The 17517-nt window shown below is 45.8% G+C and overlaps 1 protein-coding gene across 3 annotated transcripts in view; it reads right to left on the bottom strand.

Moving 5' to 3' along the window:
- Positions 1–17517, bottom strand: part of MYH10 (myosin heavy chain 10) — a 72137-nt gene that overhangs the window by 33810 nt on the left and 20810 nt on the right. For all 3 annotated transcript variants that reach the window (XM_073682473.1, XM_073682474.1, XM_073682476.1), the window contains exon 3: positions 15006–15162. In XM_073682473.1, coding sequence (XP_073538574.1) covers positions 15006–15162 — 157 coding nt within the window. The remainder of the gene's footprint in view (positions 1–15005; positions 15163–17517) is intronic.

Here is a 17517-nt window from a genome sequence, read left to right as displayed (position 1 = left end):
ATATAGTATCAGTCCTGTTATCGTGACCTCACTATGTTGAAGGATCTATATTATAAGAGGACATAACTACTAAAGGGCAACACCGTGGCCCTGACACCACAAACATGGTCACTAAATGGAGGAAGTGCTGCAGTCCGGCAACAGCATTCAGCCTGTACGACAGATGAACACCAGCAGAATAGTGAGTGCAGTTCTGGAGTATAATACAGGATGTAACTCAGGATCAGTACAGGATAAGTAATGTAATGTATGTACACAGTGACTGCACCAGCAGAATAGTGAGTGCTGCTCTGGAGTATAATACAGGATGTAACTCAGGATCAGTACAGGATAAGTAATGTAATGTATGTACACAGTGACTGCACCAGCAGAATAGTGAGTGCAGCTCTGGAGTATAATACAGGATGTAACTCCGGATCAGTACAGGATAAGTAATGTAATGTATGTACACAGTGACTGCACCAGCAGAATAGTGAGTGCAGTTCTGGAGTATAATACAGGATGTAACTCAGGATCAGTACAGGATCAGTAATGTAATGTATGTATACAATGACTCCACCAGCAGAATAGTGAGTGCAGCTCTGGAGTATAATACAGGATGTAACTCAGGATCAGTACAGGATAAGTAATATAATGTATGTACACAGTGACTGCACCAGCAGAATAGTGAGTGCAGTTCTGGAGTATAATACAGGATGTAACTCAGGATCAGTACAGGATAAGTTATGTAATGTATGTACCCAGTGACTGCACCAGCAGAATAGTGAGTGCAGCTCTGGAGTATAATACAGGATATAACTCAGGATCAGTACAGGATAAGTAATGTAATGTATGTACACAGTGACTGCACCAGCAGAATAGTGAGTGCAGCTCTGGAGTATAATACAGGATGTAACTCAGGATCAGTACAGGATAAGTAATGTAATGTATGTACACAGTGACTCCACCAGCAGAATAGTGAGTGCAGCTCTGGAGTATAATACAGGATGTAACTCAGGATCAGTACAGGATAACTAATGTATGTACACAGTGACTCCACCAGCAGAATAGTGAGTGCAGCTCTGGAGTATAATACAGGATGTAACTCAGGATCAGTACAGGATAAGTAATGTATGTACACAGTGACTGCACCAGCAGAATAGTGAGTGCAGCTCTGGAGTATAATACAGGATGTAACTCAGGATCAGTACAGGATAAGTAATGTAATGTACACAGTGACTGCACCAGCAGAATAGTGAGTGCAGCTCTGGAGTATAATACAGGATGTAGCTCAGGATCAGTACAGGATAAGTAATGTAATGTACACAGTGACTGCACCAGCAGAATAGTGAGTGCAGCTCTGGGGTATAATACAGGATGTAACTCAGGATCAGTACAGGAGAAGTAATGTAATGTATGTGCACAGTGACTCCACCAGCAGAATAGTGAGTGCTGCTCTGGAGTATAATACAGGATGTAACTCAGGATCAGTACAGGATCAATAATGTAATGTATGTACACAGTAACTGCACCAGCAGAATAGTGAGTGCAGCTCTGGAGTATAGTACAGGATAAGTAATGTATGTACACAGTGACTCCCCCAGCAGAATAGTGAGTGCAGCTCTGGAGTATAATACAGGATGTAACTCAGGATCAGTACAGGATAAGTAATGTATGTACACAGTGACTGCACCAGCAGAATAGGGAGTGCAGCTCTGGAGTATAATACAGGATGTAACTCAGGATCAGTACAGGATAAGTAATGTATGTACACAGTGACTCCACCAGCAGAATAGTGAGTGCAGCTCTGGAGTATAATACAGTATAAATAATGTGTGCTGTAACATGGTGATAAAAGATGGAGCAGCCTTTTCAGCTCTGCAGTCTGTGATTAGCGCCATTAATGCCAGAACCAAACAAGACTCCAATACAAGACATGTAACATCTGGGATATGTCACGGCCGCCATACCACCATAATAAAGCCATTATACACTAACAGGGGGATGATCTGTGTTTAAACACTCCAGTAAATCACTTCTCTATTAAGAGCTCGGCACATAAATGCCGCAGCAAGACAGTTGTCTCTAAACAATCCCAATGAACGTTCCCACAGCTGCTCCCAGACGGGCACGGGGAATCCTGAACACAAGGGTAAAGCAGGCTGCTAGCTCTGCGGGTGACATAGCTAGGAGGGCACCAAAGAACCTGGGCCATTTAAAGCATACATGCACTTGTTCCCATCCGAGACCCTTAAACTCCACCAAGGAGGAGGAGACAAGACAATCCTGGTTGGAAGTGATGCCTCATGGGACCCAACAAAAAACATTACATTAAGTTACTTTCACCCCCCACTACAATAGTAGAGCTGCAGGACCAGGGAACGGTCACTCCACAGTCCTCTTTAAAGCAACTTCTACAGTTCAGGACATTTCCCTTGACCTCTGTAGGAAGCAACTGAAGGTCATCAATCTACAATTGCATTAAAGGGTTTTTCCTTCATTAGGATTGGGGCTAACTCTCTGATCGGTGGGGGTAGGACCGCGGGGGCCTCCGTCAAATCGAGAACAGGGCTCTGAAACGTGCTACTAGAATCTAATTGTGGTCATGGACCCGTGACACCCGCTCTTTATGGGGCAGCTGGAAAAAAGCTGATTCGAACTGTGCAGTCCAATGTACAAGTATAGTGGTAGGCAAAAAGAAAATTTTTTTATTTTTTTGTGATGGCACCATCAAAAGTCATTATCCAGTACCCAATCTCTCCGAACTTCTAGGAAATATCAATTAGCTGATAAGTTGCTATTTCTTTGGACTTGTTCTGTTAAGTAAATCCCAATGTCCTATATTACGAGTGAGCTCTGTCTATTGCTCTGACATACGGGAACATACAGATGCAAGCAGTTAATATGGTAATGCAGTAGACATAAGTATTGTGTGCACGGGATGGCGGGCGATGTTACGGTGTTAGCTATCTGGTATCCAGGAATCCTTGTTCCGCACCTGTTGTTCCATCCTGTTTGTTGCGAGTAACATCAGGCACATGTCAGTCATATGAATGCAGTTAATGTAATTGAGTTTAACCCGAGCGTGGCTAAAGCCACGTCCTTCCTATTAAACGCCCACCAGAGAAGTCGTCTCATCACTCAGGACGAGACAAATGGATGAGGTTCCCCAGGCGAAGGAATTCACTTGGAAGCTTTAGAAATACTTGTCCAACCAGATCTGGTTGACCCATCAAAAATGTCAAGGTCTTCCACATGGTTTGTAGGTGGTCAATGACATGACCACACCACCTGATAAAGGAGGAGATGTGTTAGGTGTCGTAATGCCCTCCTCAGAAGTTTTATAGAATGTCTACCGGTAACTCAAGATCTTTCCGATAGACGAGTCAACAAGATGATCGGATCATTTTTTAGTTGAAACTACCTTGGAATGGCCATCAAAAACTGCAGAATGGTCTTCTAGAAGGGTGGTCTTCTCAAAGAACATTGACATTATGAATAGGATATCTAGAAATGGAAAAACTTGTTTTGAAAAATTCTGGTCTACATGAGGACAGGTCTTCTAAAAAGAGAAGGTTTTTTGGAGAGGTCAAAATTGTAGATCCAGAGTTTGAGGATAAAGCTTCTTAGTCATGGGTAGAAGACAACCAAAAATATAGAAATGTTTCAGCTGTACACCAAAACCCATGAGCTCTTCGACAGATGATGGTTTCGCTGCAGGAGCCGCACTTCTCCCACGTAAGAAACAGAGCTGGCTGAGCTTGCTCAGCAATTTTCAAAGTTCCCAAAGAAATTAAAGGAGAGATCTGCACATGCGCGAACCGGTCCGTCACCGACGCAACGAGGCCCTTATCTTGAGATAGATGCGAGTCCACACCGTCAGACATGTAGAGTATATCGAAAAGATAAGTGATCAAATGTGCTATTTAGGATAACCCCTCTTATCTTTTCTAAAAGATTTACCACTCATAGGCATGAACACAAGAGGTGAGCAGAGACTCCTCCATTGCAAATGGAATAAAAAAGGGTACAACACAGAGACCAAAGTGTCTGACGGATCCAGTTTTTTGTTTATTTTTTAATACTGGATCTGATACAGACCAGTGACAACTAGACATGTTAACAACCCCATACAAATATTTAAAGTGTTTCCAACCTAGGCTGAAGACGTTTAATGGGTTGCCAGGTAATTAGGGGAATGGATGCATCGTTGCCTTGACTGATGATGAATGAAGGTTAATGGTCCTTCAACAGCCTGGGAACCAAACGCAGCCCATGGCCAAATTCCCGAGCTCAGAAGAAACCAAAATAGATAAGCCATGTCCATGGCCAAATTGCTGTATGCATAGGTCTACAGCAACCAAAGTTTGTCAACTATATGTTGCACGGGGCGGACATGGCTAATCGAACCATGGAGCACACATCTAGATAAGAGTTTTGCATGGTGTCTAATATGCCTGTCTTCCAGAATGATGTCTGTGAAACTGCACAGGGGGACTGGCCTGATTATTCCCCCACCCCAAGACTTGCATTCCTGTGGCTTAGAGCAGTTCACCACAAAGGGAGAACCAATACATAAACACGACTGGTCAGAGTCCGGTGATGTCTGGTCTGTACAGCAGGAGCAGAGTGCCCTAAAAATAAACCAACGGGCATAAAAGAGAACCAAATTGACTACAGATGGGCCTGACAGATTGCTCGGCTTAACGAGAACATTAACATAAATACGATGCAGATGTAGACGTTGTATCGGACACTCAGTGTCAGTCTCTGTCCAACCGTCCGGCTCGATCATCATGATTTATCATGCACTTTACCTTCAGCCACTTCTGAGGATAGACATCCGGGCCACCCAGAGCAAAACCCTATGGATGAACGTGAAGCATCACTTTAAAAGAACTTTGTTGGCCACTCCCCTAATCTACAATGATCTATTTTAACTCCACCCACAAGGGGCTTGAAGTGGAAAAAAGAAAATCCGGACTGCTCAGTTAAATTTCTTAAAGGGGTTGTCCACCTAAGGGATGATTTTTTCTCTTTTTAAGTACATGTAATTGGGGCCAAAAATTACTTTTGCAACTGGGTTTCATTAAAACTTTTGCACTGTATAGCCTATGTGGTGCAGTCTTTTGTTGGCTGGAGAATGAGCTATCTGAGAATCTGTCAGTAAGTCCGCTATGATGGTCTGACAAGGAGTTTATAACCTAGCTGACTTTTTCTGCACTTCTCTAAGCGGATTCATAACCACATTAAAGTTGAATGTGTATGGATATAACAGATCCTGCAAAAGCTAAACAGTGCAAAATTTGTATTGAAACCCGACTGCAAAAAATTATTTGTAGCCTCAAATATACGCATTACAGTTAGAAAAAAAAAAGTCCTATAAGGAATTTCTCAACCAATAGTACCCAAAAAAACCAAAGACTCGACTAAAAATTTGGAGCATGACCTATAATTGGACTGAATAAGAGTAGAACTTTTCATTGGCAATCACAGAGATTTACTTTAACCCATCGGGGTAGACAAGCTGGCCTCCCTGGATCAATACTTTGTGGGTAAAAGTGAAATATCACTTTAAGAGTAATTTGCAGGCCACACCCCTAATCAATTTTTACTCCACCCACAAGGAGCAAGTAAAAATATAAAACACAACATTCCGAACTGTTAAATGAAGATTCTAAACCAATAATACAAATACCAATAATACAAATGAAAAAAAAAGGGTGCAAATACTAAAAGAAACTTGAGTTTGGTTGATTTTATTTCGTCCATCTCTTGGGACCCTGTCAGATTTGCCCGGGCTGTAGCCCCCACAATTATTGTAAGTGCCTCGACATACAATGTCAAAGGGCATTAATATATTTTTTAATTAGTTCCTTGTATTATACCTATGCGAAAGAAGATCACGAGAGGAAATTCCACTCCGTCTTGAGGAGCTCGTGTTAGTATTATTTCCTTCCTGTATTTTAAATAAAGAACATTATGAAGGATATTTTTGTTAAAAAAAACAAAAGACACTTTGGCTTCAAAACAAAATCGGTCTTATAAAAAGTTAATAAAAATTGTAAAACAGATTTATATATAGACGAACATGCTCCCTGTCTTTATAGTACAGGGGGGCGGTCTAAAAAGAATAGAGACTCAAGTCGCTTTACGATTTAAAGAGGTACTCCTCGTCTACACAAAAATGGAGAAGAACCGTCGAGGAGGTGGATTGTCAGATATTGACAAGCTGATTTCATCCTTACCCATCCTGGCATTTATAGAGTTTCAAGAAAGTGGTGAACACCCAACTTCTCTGGCATAAATGGTCCTCATGGATGTCCTAAATTTACATAGCACAGTTTGAAAAAAGGTTAGGTCTACAGGTTTGATGCTGGTTACTCTACTCTGGGGTCTACTGGTCTACATCATCCAACCTTTTGGAGAGTGTCACGACCTAACTATGTTAGGACCAACCCAATGAAAAATTAAGAAAATTTAATTTTAGATCGTGAAATTGAGGGAAAAATTCCAGACATGGCGCAAATACTAAAATGTCTAGCCTTTATGTTCCACACAACATCAAAACTCACTTTAAGGGGGGGCTCAAGAATTTAAGTCTTGGCAGCCTGCAGCTGAATGAACATCTGGAAAACAAAAATATCTATTTAACTTAAAAATATGAACCTTGGCGTTAAAAATGTCCTAAAGTGCAACAGGAGACAGATCAGTCACTACGGACATGACCCAGAGCCAGACAGGTATTACCCACTGTGACGATGTCCATGTCCCATTGTTTCCATGGACAGGAAGAGGGGAAGAAAAAACCTCCAAAGACCAGCAATATATCAAAAAGCTAAAACATTCCTGCACCTCGGAGGAATGCTATCGCCTAATGGACTCCAAAGACTTCAAAGGACTTTGTGCAAGTCAGTGTTTAGCTAGAGAGCTGCTCAGAGTCTCATTGGACGGGTGTCAAGCAATATGGTCAGGTTTGGTTTTCATTATGCAGACATTGGTATTTCGGAGTCGCCCTTATACCTGCCTCCCCCTCATTCACAGCAAATGTGTTCACGTGCTGAGAACATTATGATATTCTTCATCAGAACTAGCTCCGACCTTGCCATCTTATGTGCTTCAAGTAACCTTTAGACATTGGCCAACACCAATGATAGACCTGCCCGAGACTGATGCCCCTTTGCGATTCGCAGTGGCAAATGTATTATGATGGTTTCCACTTATCAGTCTCATCTGTACTTGTGGAAAGTAGTCATTTCTGTTCGTCAAGTTCTTTAGGATGATATCAGATCGACCATCTTGTAAGGACTTGCATCCAGGTAAGTGGGTAAAAACCAGTCCAAAGCTTCACAACATCCTGTTGGCATCATCAAGCTTCAGCCAAAATATTTTCTCCACCTATTGGTCATTTATGTTGTGATTGTGTCCCCCATCACTTTCAGGCTATCCAAGACACACAGCACATCTGCACAATAAGAGCGCTCTGTATGAGTAAGCTTCTTTCTTGGCACAAGACCGGAATGAGACACAAGGACATAAGCAGGAATTACTGAGGCTAAGTACCAAAAGTCAGTCTTGAGGTGGCCTTAAAAGAGGATTAGGGTCATGCATCCACCTTATATAATAGTGTCCTGGGAGATGATGCCGGTGTCTGTAACTTAAAATCTGACCTATAAACACATACAAGTGTATAGTAGTCATAGTCTTGTACACAGGGGGCAGTATAACTAAATTACTACTACCGCAAGGTTTCCTATGACTTTCATACTATAATACTGCCCCCTATGTACAACAATATAACTATTATAATGCTGCCCCCTATAAACAAGAATATAACTATTATAATACTGCTCCTATGTACAAGAATATAACTGCTATAATACCGCCCCCTATGTACAAGAATATAACTACTATAATACTGCCCCCTATGTACAAGAATATAACTACTATAATACTGCCCCCTATGTACAATAATATAACTACTATAATACTGCCCCTATGTACAAGAATATAACTACTATAATACTGCTCCTATGTACAAGAATATAACTACTATAATACTGCTCCTATGTACAAGAATATAACTACTATAATACTGCTCCTATGTACAAGAATATAACTACTATAATACTGCCCCCTATGTACAAGACTATAACTACTATAATACTGCACCCTATATACAAGAATATAGCTACTATAATACTGCTCCTATGTACAAGAATATAACTACTATAATACTGCCCCTATGTACAAGAATATAGCTACTATAATACTGCTCCCTATGTACAAGAATATAACTACTATAATACTGCCTCTATGTACAAGAATATAACTACTATAATACTGCCCCTATGTACAAGAATATAACTACTATAATGCTGCCCCCTATGTACAAGAATCTAATTACTATAATACTGCCACTATGTACAAGAATATAACTACTATAATATTGCACCCTACAGACAAGACCGTGGATGTAAATGGGAGAACTAGTTAGCCTTCTAATAACACGTAGGCAGTTTAATATATTTAAAACCTGTTATTTTAGCTATGGTAAATGATTCCTCTTTGATAAGGTTAACATGAAACATGATTGTGGCCGTAATGGCACCAGATGAATATCTGTTACAAGCACACGGGTACTGTGAACAGTGTGTGCCCAGGTCCATACGCTCATATTCATAAGACGCTCATCTCTGGGCACTGATGCCAGCTACACCGTGTCCTGCCAGTCCAAGCACACAGCAGGCATTGTTACAGGGGGAAAGCACCAGCTTGGATGGACCAGCTGAAGAGAGATGGCAATTGGCCAGAGCATGCAGACACCAGGACAGGATGCCCGAGCAGAGTCATCCATGTGCCAATCCTTGGAATGCTGCGGAGAAGAATGGCAGCCGGAAGGAAACCCTGAATGTCACTCGTCTTATTACCAGCGCTGTGACAGATGCTACGGCAGCCAGCATAGGTGGCTACAAAAAGCGTTGTGTAATTGCACACACGTGTTCTGCATCCCCTCTCTGTAGACCACAGTCACCCCCACCAGAGGAAATCAGCGGCGGTACAAATCCTCTAATATTCTCAAATATATTTGGCTGCACTAACCCTTTAAGACAGGGACAACCTTGTTCCCATGCTCTTGTCAGAAGCAGGGTGGTAAAAAGGGACAAGAGCCTCATTTGGGACCTCAGAAGGACTCCGCAAGTCCTTTCGATCAATTGATTTCAATAATCACCATGTAATACTTTAATTTTTCCTGCGGGGGAGCTGCAGGAAAATCAAACACACGCTACTTGGTTCCCAGCTGATCAGTAAGGTTCCCAGACGAGAAACAGTCTGTGATTATATAATTTTTGATGGTTTTGTGCCGTTTGAAAGCTTTCTTCTTGTGGAAATATTTTTTTTGTTGCAAAGGGGCAAAATAATCAATTTTCTCCAACTAGAATTTAATGTCAGTCGAGGGGTTAATCATGTCCGCATTCTCAAGACAATGACTCCCAAGACTTGCCAGACATTAAACTCACTGGGGGAGTCTGGAAGGAAATGGAGGGGGGCACAGCTCGGGGTCTGGCCCCGTGACCTCAGAGTGCCCGGATCTCTCCGTCTGCTGCGGTTACAGCAGGGTTTATGAGGGAGGAAACAGTCAGCAGCAAAAGTTGTTGGCTTCACGATGAAGCGACACTTGCTGGCGTCGCTCCAAGGGTCGGCTGGACTAATCTTGTTATACGGAAACGGGCACTTTACTGTGACTCCACTGTCACCTCGGGCACAGGCCTGGCAATAGGGGTGGGTATTATACAGGCACGCTCCCACTGAGGGAAGAAATCTGTATTACACCGCATAAGAGAACACAGAATATCAGGGGCAGATGGGGCAAGTTATGGCCCAGGAAAGACCATTTACTACAGGGACCGGTAGGCTCAAATATTGCCACCATAAGATCTGTACGCGCTCGGCTTGCTCCGCCCCCTGCACATATCACTGTACGCGCTTAGCTTGCTCCGCCCCCAGCAAATATCACTGTACGCGCTTAGCTTGCTCCGCCCCCTGCACATATCACTGTACGCGCTTAGCTTGCTCCGCCCCTGCACATATCACTGTACGCGCTTAGCTTGCTCCGCCCCCTGCACATATCACTGTACGCGCTTAGATTGCTCCGCCCCCTGCACATATTCCTGTACGCGCTTAGCTTGCTCCGCCCCCTGCACATATCACTGTACGCGCTTAGCTTGCTCCGCCCCCTGCACATCACTGTACGCGCTTAGCTTGCTCCGCCCCCCTGCACATATCCCTGTACGTGCTTAGCTTGCTCCGCCCCCTGCACATATCCCTGTACGTGCTTAGCTTGCGCCGGCCCCTGCACATATCCCTGTACGTGCTTAGCTTGCTCCGCCCCTGCACGTGCTTAGCTTGCTCCGCCCCCTGCACATATCACTGTACGTGCTTAGCTTGCTGCGCCCCCAGCACATATCCCTGTACGTGCTTAGCTTGCTCCGCCCCCTGCACATATCACTGTACGTGCTTAGCTTGCTCCGCCCCCTGCACATATCACTGTACGTGCTTAGCTTGCTCCGCCCCCTGCACATATTACTGTACGTGCTCAGCTTGCTCCGCCCCCTGCACATATCACTGTACGTGCTTAGCTTGCTCCGCCCCCTGCACATATCACTGTACGTGCTTAGCTTGCTGCGCCCCCAGCACATATCACTGTACGTGCTTAGCTTGCTCCGCCCCCTGCACATATCACTGTACGTGCTTAGCTTGCTCCGCCCCCTGCACATATCACTGTACGTGCTTAGCTTGCTCCGCCCCCAGCACATATTACTGTACGTGCTCAGCTTGCTCCGCCCAGCACATATCACTGTACGCGCTTAGCTTGCTCTGCCCCCAGCACATATTACTGTACACGCTTAGCTTGCTCCGCTCCCAGCACATATCACTGTACGTGCTCAGCTTGCTCCGCCCCCAGCACATATCACTGTACGCGCTCAGCTTGCTCCGCCCCCAGCACATATCACTGTACGCGCTTAGCTTGCTCCGCTCCCGCACATATTATTTATTATTATAGCGCCATTTATTCCATGGCACTTTACATGTGAAAAAGGGGTATAATACAAGAACAATTACAATAATCTTGAACACAATGTGACAGCGACTAGTACAGGAGGAGCGAGGACCCTGCCCACGAGGGCTCACAATCTACGAGGGATGGGTGAGGATACAGTAGGTGAGGGAACAGCGGGTCGTGCAGCGGTGGTTACTGCAGGTTGTAGGCTTGCCGGAAGAGGTATCACTGTACGTGCTTAGCTTGCTCCGCCCCCTGCACATATTACTGTACGCGCTTAGCTTGCTCCGCCCCCTGCACATATCACACTACGCGCTTAGCTTGCTCCGCCCCCTGCACATCACTGTACGCGCTTAGCTTGCTCCGCCCCCCTGCACATATCCCTGTACGTGCTTAGCTTGCTCCGCCCCCTGCACATATCCCTGTACGTGCTTAGCTTGCTCCGCCCCCTGCACATATCCCTGTACGTGCTTAGCTTGCTCTGCCCCCTGCACATATCCCTGTACGTGCTTAGCTTGCTCCGCCCCTGCACATATCCCTGTACGTGCTTAGCTTGCTCCGCCCCTGCACATATCCCTGTACGTGCTTAGCTTGCTCCGCCCCCTGCACATATCACTGTACGTGCTTAGCTTGCTGCACCCCCAGCACATATCACTGTACGTGCTCAGCTTGCTCCGCCCCCAGCACATATTACTGTACGTGCTCAGCTTGCTCCGCCCAGCACATATCACTGTACACGCTTAGCTTGCTCTGCCCCCAGCACATATTACTGTACGCGCTTAGCTTGCTCCGCCCCCAGCACATATCACTGTACGCGCTTAGCTTGCTCCGCCCCCGCACATATTATTTATTATTATAGCGCCATTTATTCCATGGCACTTTACATGTGAAAAAGGGGTATAATACAAGAACAATTACAATAATCTTGAACACAATGTGACAGCGACTAGTACAGGAGGAGCGAGGACCCTGCCCACGAGGGCTCACAATCAACGAGGGATGGGTGAGGATACAGTAGGTGAGGGAACAGCGGGTCGTGCAGCGGTGGTTACTGCAGGTTGTAGGCTTGTCGGAAGAGGTATCACTGTACGTGCTTAGCTTGCTCCGCCCCCTACACATTACTGTACGCGCTTATCTTGCTCCGCCCCCTGCACATATCACACTACGCGCTTAGCTTGCTCCGCCCCCTGCACATATTACTGTACGCGCTTAGCTTGCTCCGTCCCCTGCACATATCACTGTACGTGCTTAGCCTGCTCTGCCCCTGCACATATCACTGTACGCGCTCGGCTTGTTCCGCCCCCTGCACATATCACTGTACGCGCTCGGCTTGCTCCGCCCCCTGCACATATCACTGTATGCGCTCAGCTTGCTCTGCCCCCAGCACATATTACTGTACGCGCTCGGCTTGCTCCGCCCCCTGCACATATTACTGTACGCGCTCGGCTTGCTCCGCCCCCTGCACATATCACTGTATGCGCTCGGCTTGCTCCGCCCCCTGCACATATCACTGTATGCGCTTGGCTTGCTCCGCCCCCTGCACATATCACTGTACGCGCTCGGCTTGCTCCGCCACCTGCACATATCACTGTACGCGCTCAGTTTGCTCCGCCCCCTGCACATATCACTATGCGCTTGGCTTGCTCCGCCCCCTGCACATATCACTGTACGCGCTTGGCTTGCTCCGCCCCCTGCACATATCACTGTATGCGCTCAGTTTGCTCCGCCCCCTGCACATATCACTGTATGCGCTCGGCTTGCTCCGCCCCCTGCACATATCACTGTATGCGCTTGGCTTGCTCCGCCCCCTGCACATATCACTGTACGCGCTCGGCTTGCTCCGCCACCTGCACATATCACTGTACGCGCTCAGTTTGCTCCGCCCCCTGCACATATCACTATGCGCTTGGCTTGCTCCGCCCCCTGCACATATCACTGTACGCGCTTGGCTTGCTCCGCCCCCTGCACATATCACTGTATGCGCTCAGTTTGCTCCGCCCCCTGCACATATCACTATGCGCTTGGCTTGCTCCGCCCCCTGCACATATCACTGTACGCGCTTGGCTTGCTCCGCCCCCTGCACATATCACTGTACGCGCTCGGCTTGCTCCGCCCCCTGCACATATCACTGTACGCGCTCAGCTTGCTCCGCCCCCTGCACATATCACTGTACGCGCTCGGCTTGCTCCACCCCCTGCACATATCACTGTACGCGCTCGGCTTGTTCCGCCCCCTGCACATATCACTGTACGCGCTCGGCTTGTTCCGCCCCCTGCACATATCACTGTACGCGCTCGGCTTGTTCCGCCCCCTGCACATATCACTGTACGCGCTCGGCTTGTTCCGCCCCCTGCACATATCACTGTACGCGCTTGGCTTGCTCCGCCCCCTGCACATATCACTGTACGCGCTTGGCTTGCTCCGCCCCCTGCACATATCACTGTACGCGCTTAGCTTGCTCCGCCCCCTGCACATATCACTGTACGCGCTTAGCTTGCTCCGCCCCTGCAGTACAGATAACATGATATTTGACTTGCTTCGCCTCTAGATATAATATTTTTTCATTTAGCTGTTCTGGCTCCTTCCGTAGATATAATATATCTATTTAGCTTGGGAGTGTCTCTTTCAGGGGTTGTCTCAAACAATTGTCACATATCCACAGGACAGTTGAACGCTGTGGGGCTGGCTTCGGAGCCCCCCCGCTGATCCTGGAAATGGGGGATGGGTGTGTGTGTGGTTTAAAGTACCTCTGTATAAACGCAGTACTGAGCATGTGCGACCTCTGCTCCTTTAACCATCTATAGGAATGGCGATCAGAAATGTTCACTACAGCTCCAAATCACATAATGAACTTTGGGAACCCCCGTTCTTGCAATCATTGGGGGCCTCAGCAGTCAGGCCCCCAGTGGGGAGTTGAAATGTTGCTTATGGGACAACCCCTTTAAGAAACATTTTAGGATGTAAAATATATTCACCATTACTGTGTGTGTAAAGATAGTAATGAAGGGAAATTGATGTTACAGCAGGTCGACTGGCGCCCAATAGACGTCCATTCACCGCAAGAATCGTCTACCATCATGAATTCCCAAAACTCTTCCATATTGTCGATCAATGCTAGATTTTTTTTTGCTGATCGTTGCCATGTTTACACGGGCAATGATCAGAACGATCTTATGGGCTTGTTCACCTTCACAATGCGTCATGAAAAGTTCCTTAAATGTATAGCTTCACCAATACACTGAAAATTGTACTCAAATACTCTGTGCTGCAGTTAGAGAGATCAAGCCTAGTAAAAATGCACCCGATCACGCTTCTGCCTCTTGACATGTAAGACAAGATGACGTGACGGTAACTACACACACAGATGCCCGCTGTTTATACAGGGCGATATACATTAAAATTCCACAAACAGCAGAATGTATACACATGTGGTGTGCGAGCGCCAAAATATTCCCCCGTGACGGTAAACAGACGCTGGAACGCTGCGCATGTCGGCCCAGACGGGAAACGAATTAATAGATAAATATCTAAAGCCGCTGAGATAGGATGATAGCCCGACAAGACGCATTTATCATGTTCTCCAACACAATTGTGCAGAAAGAGTCACGATCTGCAACCTGAGAGCTAACAGGACGGCAGCACTGAATGAGACTGGAGTATAAGGGAAGGTAAAGCGTTATACCTTTGCTTTTAATAGCAGATTTTAGACCTCTCATCCATATTTAAAGGGCAATGTACCCAGTTAGACACCCTTTTAAAGCAGTGGGGAGGTCTTTTAAAGAGAAAGACTAAAAACATGGCAGCTTTTAACTAAAAGCAGCGCCAACCTTGTCCACAGGTTGGGTCTGGTATTGCAGCTCAGCCACATTCAAGTCAATGGAGCGGATCTGCAATATCACTAACAACCTTTGGACAGGAGTGGCGCCGTTTCTTAATCTTCGGTACCTTCGATCCGTGGACTCACCTTGCAGCATGCAGCGGTAGGCAGACTCTGATATGGCATAGATGTGTGGCGGCATCTCATGGCGCTTCTTCCCCCGGTACATCTCAATGATATTTTCTGAATAGATAGGGAGGTTCTTGTAGGGGTTGATCACCACACAGAATAACCCGGAGTAAGTCTAGACGGAGAGACAGAAAATAACCGTAATTAAAAATCTCATTTATAGTAAATAACTAATACCCTGCCCGCATGTGCGGCGATGATAACAGGAATAAAACACGCCATTAACTCCATATAATTGGAATTAAGATATCAAACCGGGAAAAAAATATTCTACTGCATCAGCAGCACTATTGTGTTTAAGTAATACCCAAAGTGTCCACCAGGTGACAAAAAAACGTTATGTTTGCCCCTCCCCTCTGTTCTCAGCCATTCAGCAGCCCACACTAATAAACAGGAAGGAGAATGAGGGTGGGGCAACTAATTTACACTTTTGGGGAGGGTGTGGGTTTTCTACTTTGTCTAAGTGCCCTCATCTTAAAAGGGGAGAAGCAACAATTTTACAAAATAGGCTTGATTAAAGATCTGTTTGGTGTATGCAGCTCCAATGCAGACTCGTGTGTCCCCATGGTTGCAGACTAATCTTGTGTAGTCTGATCCTGCACACTAGCGCTACTATGCAGACTTGGGTTTCTCTATGGCTGCACACTACAAAACCAAACCCTTGTAAATTGATCCTGCACCATTTTGTGTATACAGCTCCTATGCAGATCTACATGCCTCCATGGTAACAGACTACAAATAAGCATTGTATAGTCCCATCTTACACTGTTTTATGTATACAGCTCCTATGCAGAACTGTTTCTTCATGGTAAGAGGCAACAAACTAGCCATGTGTAGTTTGGTCCTAAAACCGTTTTGTGTATACAGCAGCTATGCACACCAATGGACCTCCATAGTTACAGACTACAAACCAAAAATGTGTAGTTTAATCCTGCACTGTGTATACAGTTCCTATGTACACCTATGTGCCTCTATGGCACCAGACTTCAAACCAACTCTATACCGGTTGATTCTGCACAGTTTTGCTGTATATGGGTCCTAGGCATACTTATGTGTCTCCATGGTTGCAGACTATAAACCAACCCTGTGTAGTTTAACCCTGCGGTCAAGTGTTTGTAGTCTGTACCCATGGAGCTGAGAAAAAACAGCTGCACTCTGAAATGCTATAATATGCGAACATTGAATATATGAAATTAGAACTGCATTACGGCTATAGAAGATGCATAAAATGAAGGTACCTAGTGCCCAACAGCCAGCAACAAGGTGTACCCCTTTGTTGGGACCCCAGTGGGATGGCTCTCCTGGGCTAAAAGCCCACAATTTTAAAGGGCAGGTAGGATCAGCTCTAAATAAAAATGCCTTAGGCTGATGGGTAGAGTGCTCAGTCAGAGGGCGTTTACTACCAATATCAAAAAGACTGACCAGCACCTCCAAACAGAACACACTTGTCTTGTTCTGTTTGGAGGTGTAGGTCAGTCTTTGATATTTGTAACCATGGAGACACATGGGTGCGCTTACGAGCTGTACACACCAAATGGATTTACAATCAGGACTAGTCACAATGTTACTTCAAGTGTGCTCACTATCTACATCAGTCCTGTAGACTTTTAATGAACTGGTAACCCACATGCCCACTGTCACTGTAAGCTCCTCATTGCTGTGCGGTAGCCTACTGACACTAAGCTCCTCCTCATTGCTGTGCGGTAGCCCACTGACACTAAGCTCCTCCTCATTGCTGGGTGGTAGCCCACTGATACCGTAAGCTCCTCCTCATTGCTGGGTGGTAGCCCACTGACACCGTAAGCTCCTCCTCATAGCTGGGTGGTAGCCCACTGACACCGTAAGCTCCTCCTCATTGCTGGGTGGTAGCCCACTGACACCGTAAGCTCCTCCCCATTGATGGGTGGTAGCCCACTGACACTGTAAGCTCCTCCTCATTGATGGGTGGTAGCCCACTGACACTGTAAGCTCCTCCTCATTGCTGTCATGCAGAGAGTCGAGACATGGGATCCTGTGGGTAGGAGAGATGTCTGGGTATTTGTTTTTTTTATTTTAAAAACTTGCACCTGGTTTAGTGATAAATTAAAATTCAGAAAAGTTTTCACAAAAAAACCCACACACACCTCCATTGTTACTGCACACGCAGAGGCCCACATGCTGAAAAACCCCTGGCCACATCCATGGCATGTGAGGCTCCCACTTCTCCCTTATCTTCCTTCCACAAGTCCAGCACAGTCACTTAAAGGGAGAGGCCACTACAATAAAAAATTTGGACACCCTGGAGCATTCTGGGAGGGGAGACCAAGTGACCACAGGTCCACGGCATATTTAGTGCCATTCTATACCAGCAGTTCCATGTAAAACCACAAATAGTAATGTCATACCATGTTCTCATTCTTTAAGAACCCTATAAAATGGTGTCAGTAACCCCCTCCCATCCGTCACCCCAAAAAAGGAATGATGGGGGTGT

Source organism: Phyllobates terribilis, unplaced genomic scaffold (genome assembly GCF_046119375.1).
Source record: "Phyllobates terribilis strain yellow unplaced genomic scaffold, ASM4611937v1 Scaffold_5__5_contigs__length_657084704, whole genome shotgun sequence".
Lineage (NCBI taxonomy): Eukaryota > Metazoa > Chordata > Amphibia > Anura > Dendrobatidae > Phyllobates > Phyllobates terribilis.
Note: the sequence above shows the minus strand (reverse complement) of the source record. Positions and strands in the feature narration are given on the sequence as shown.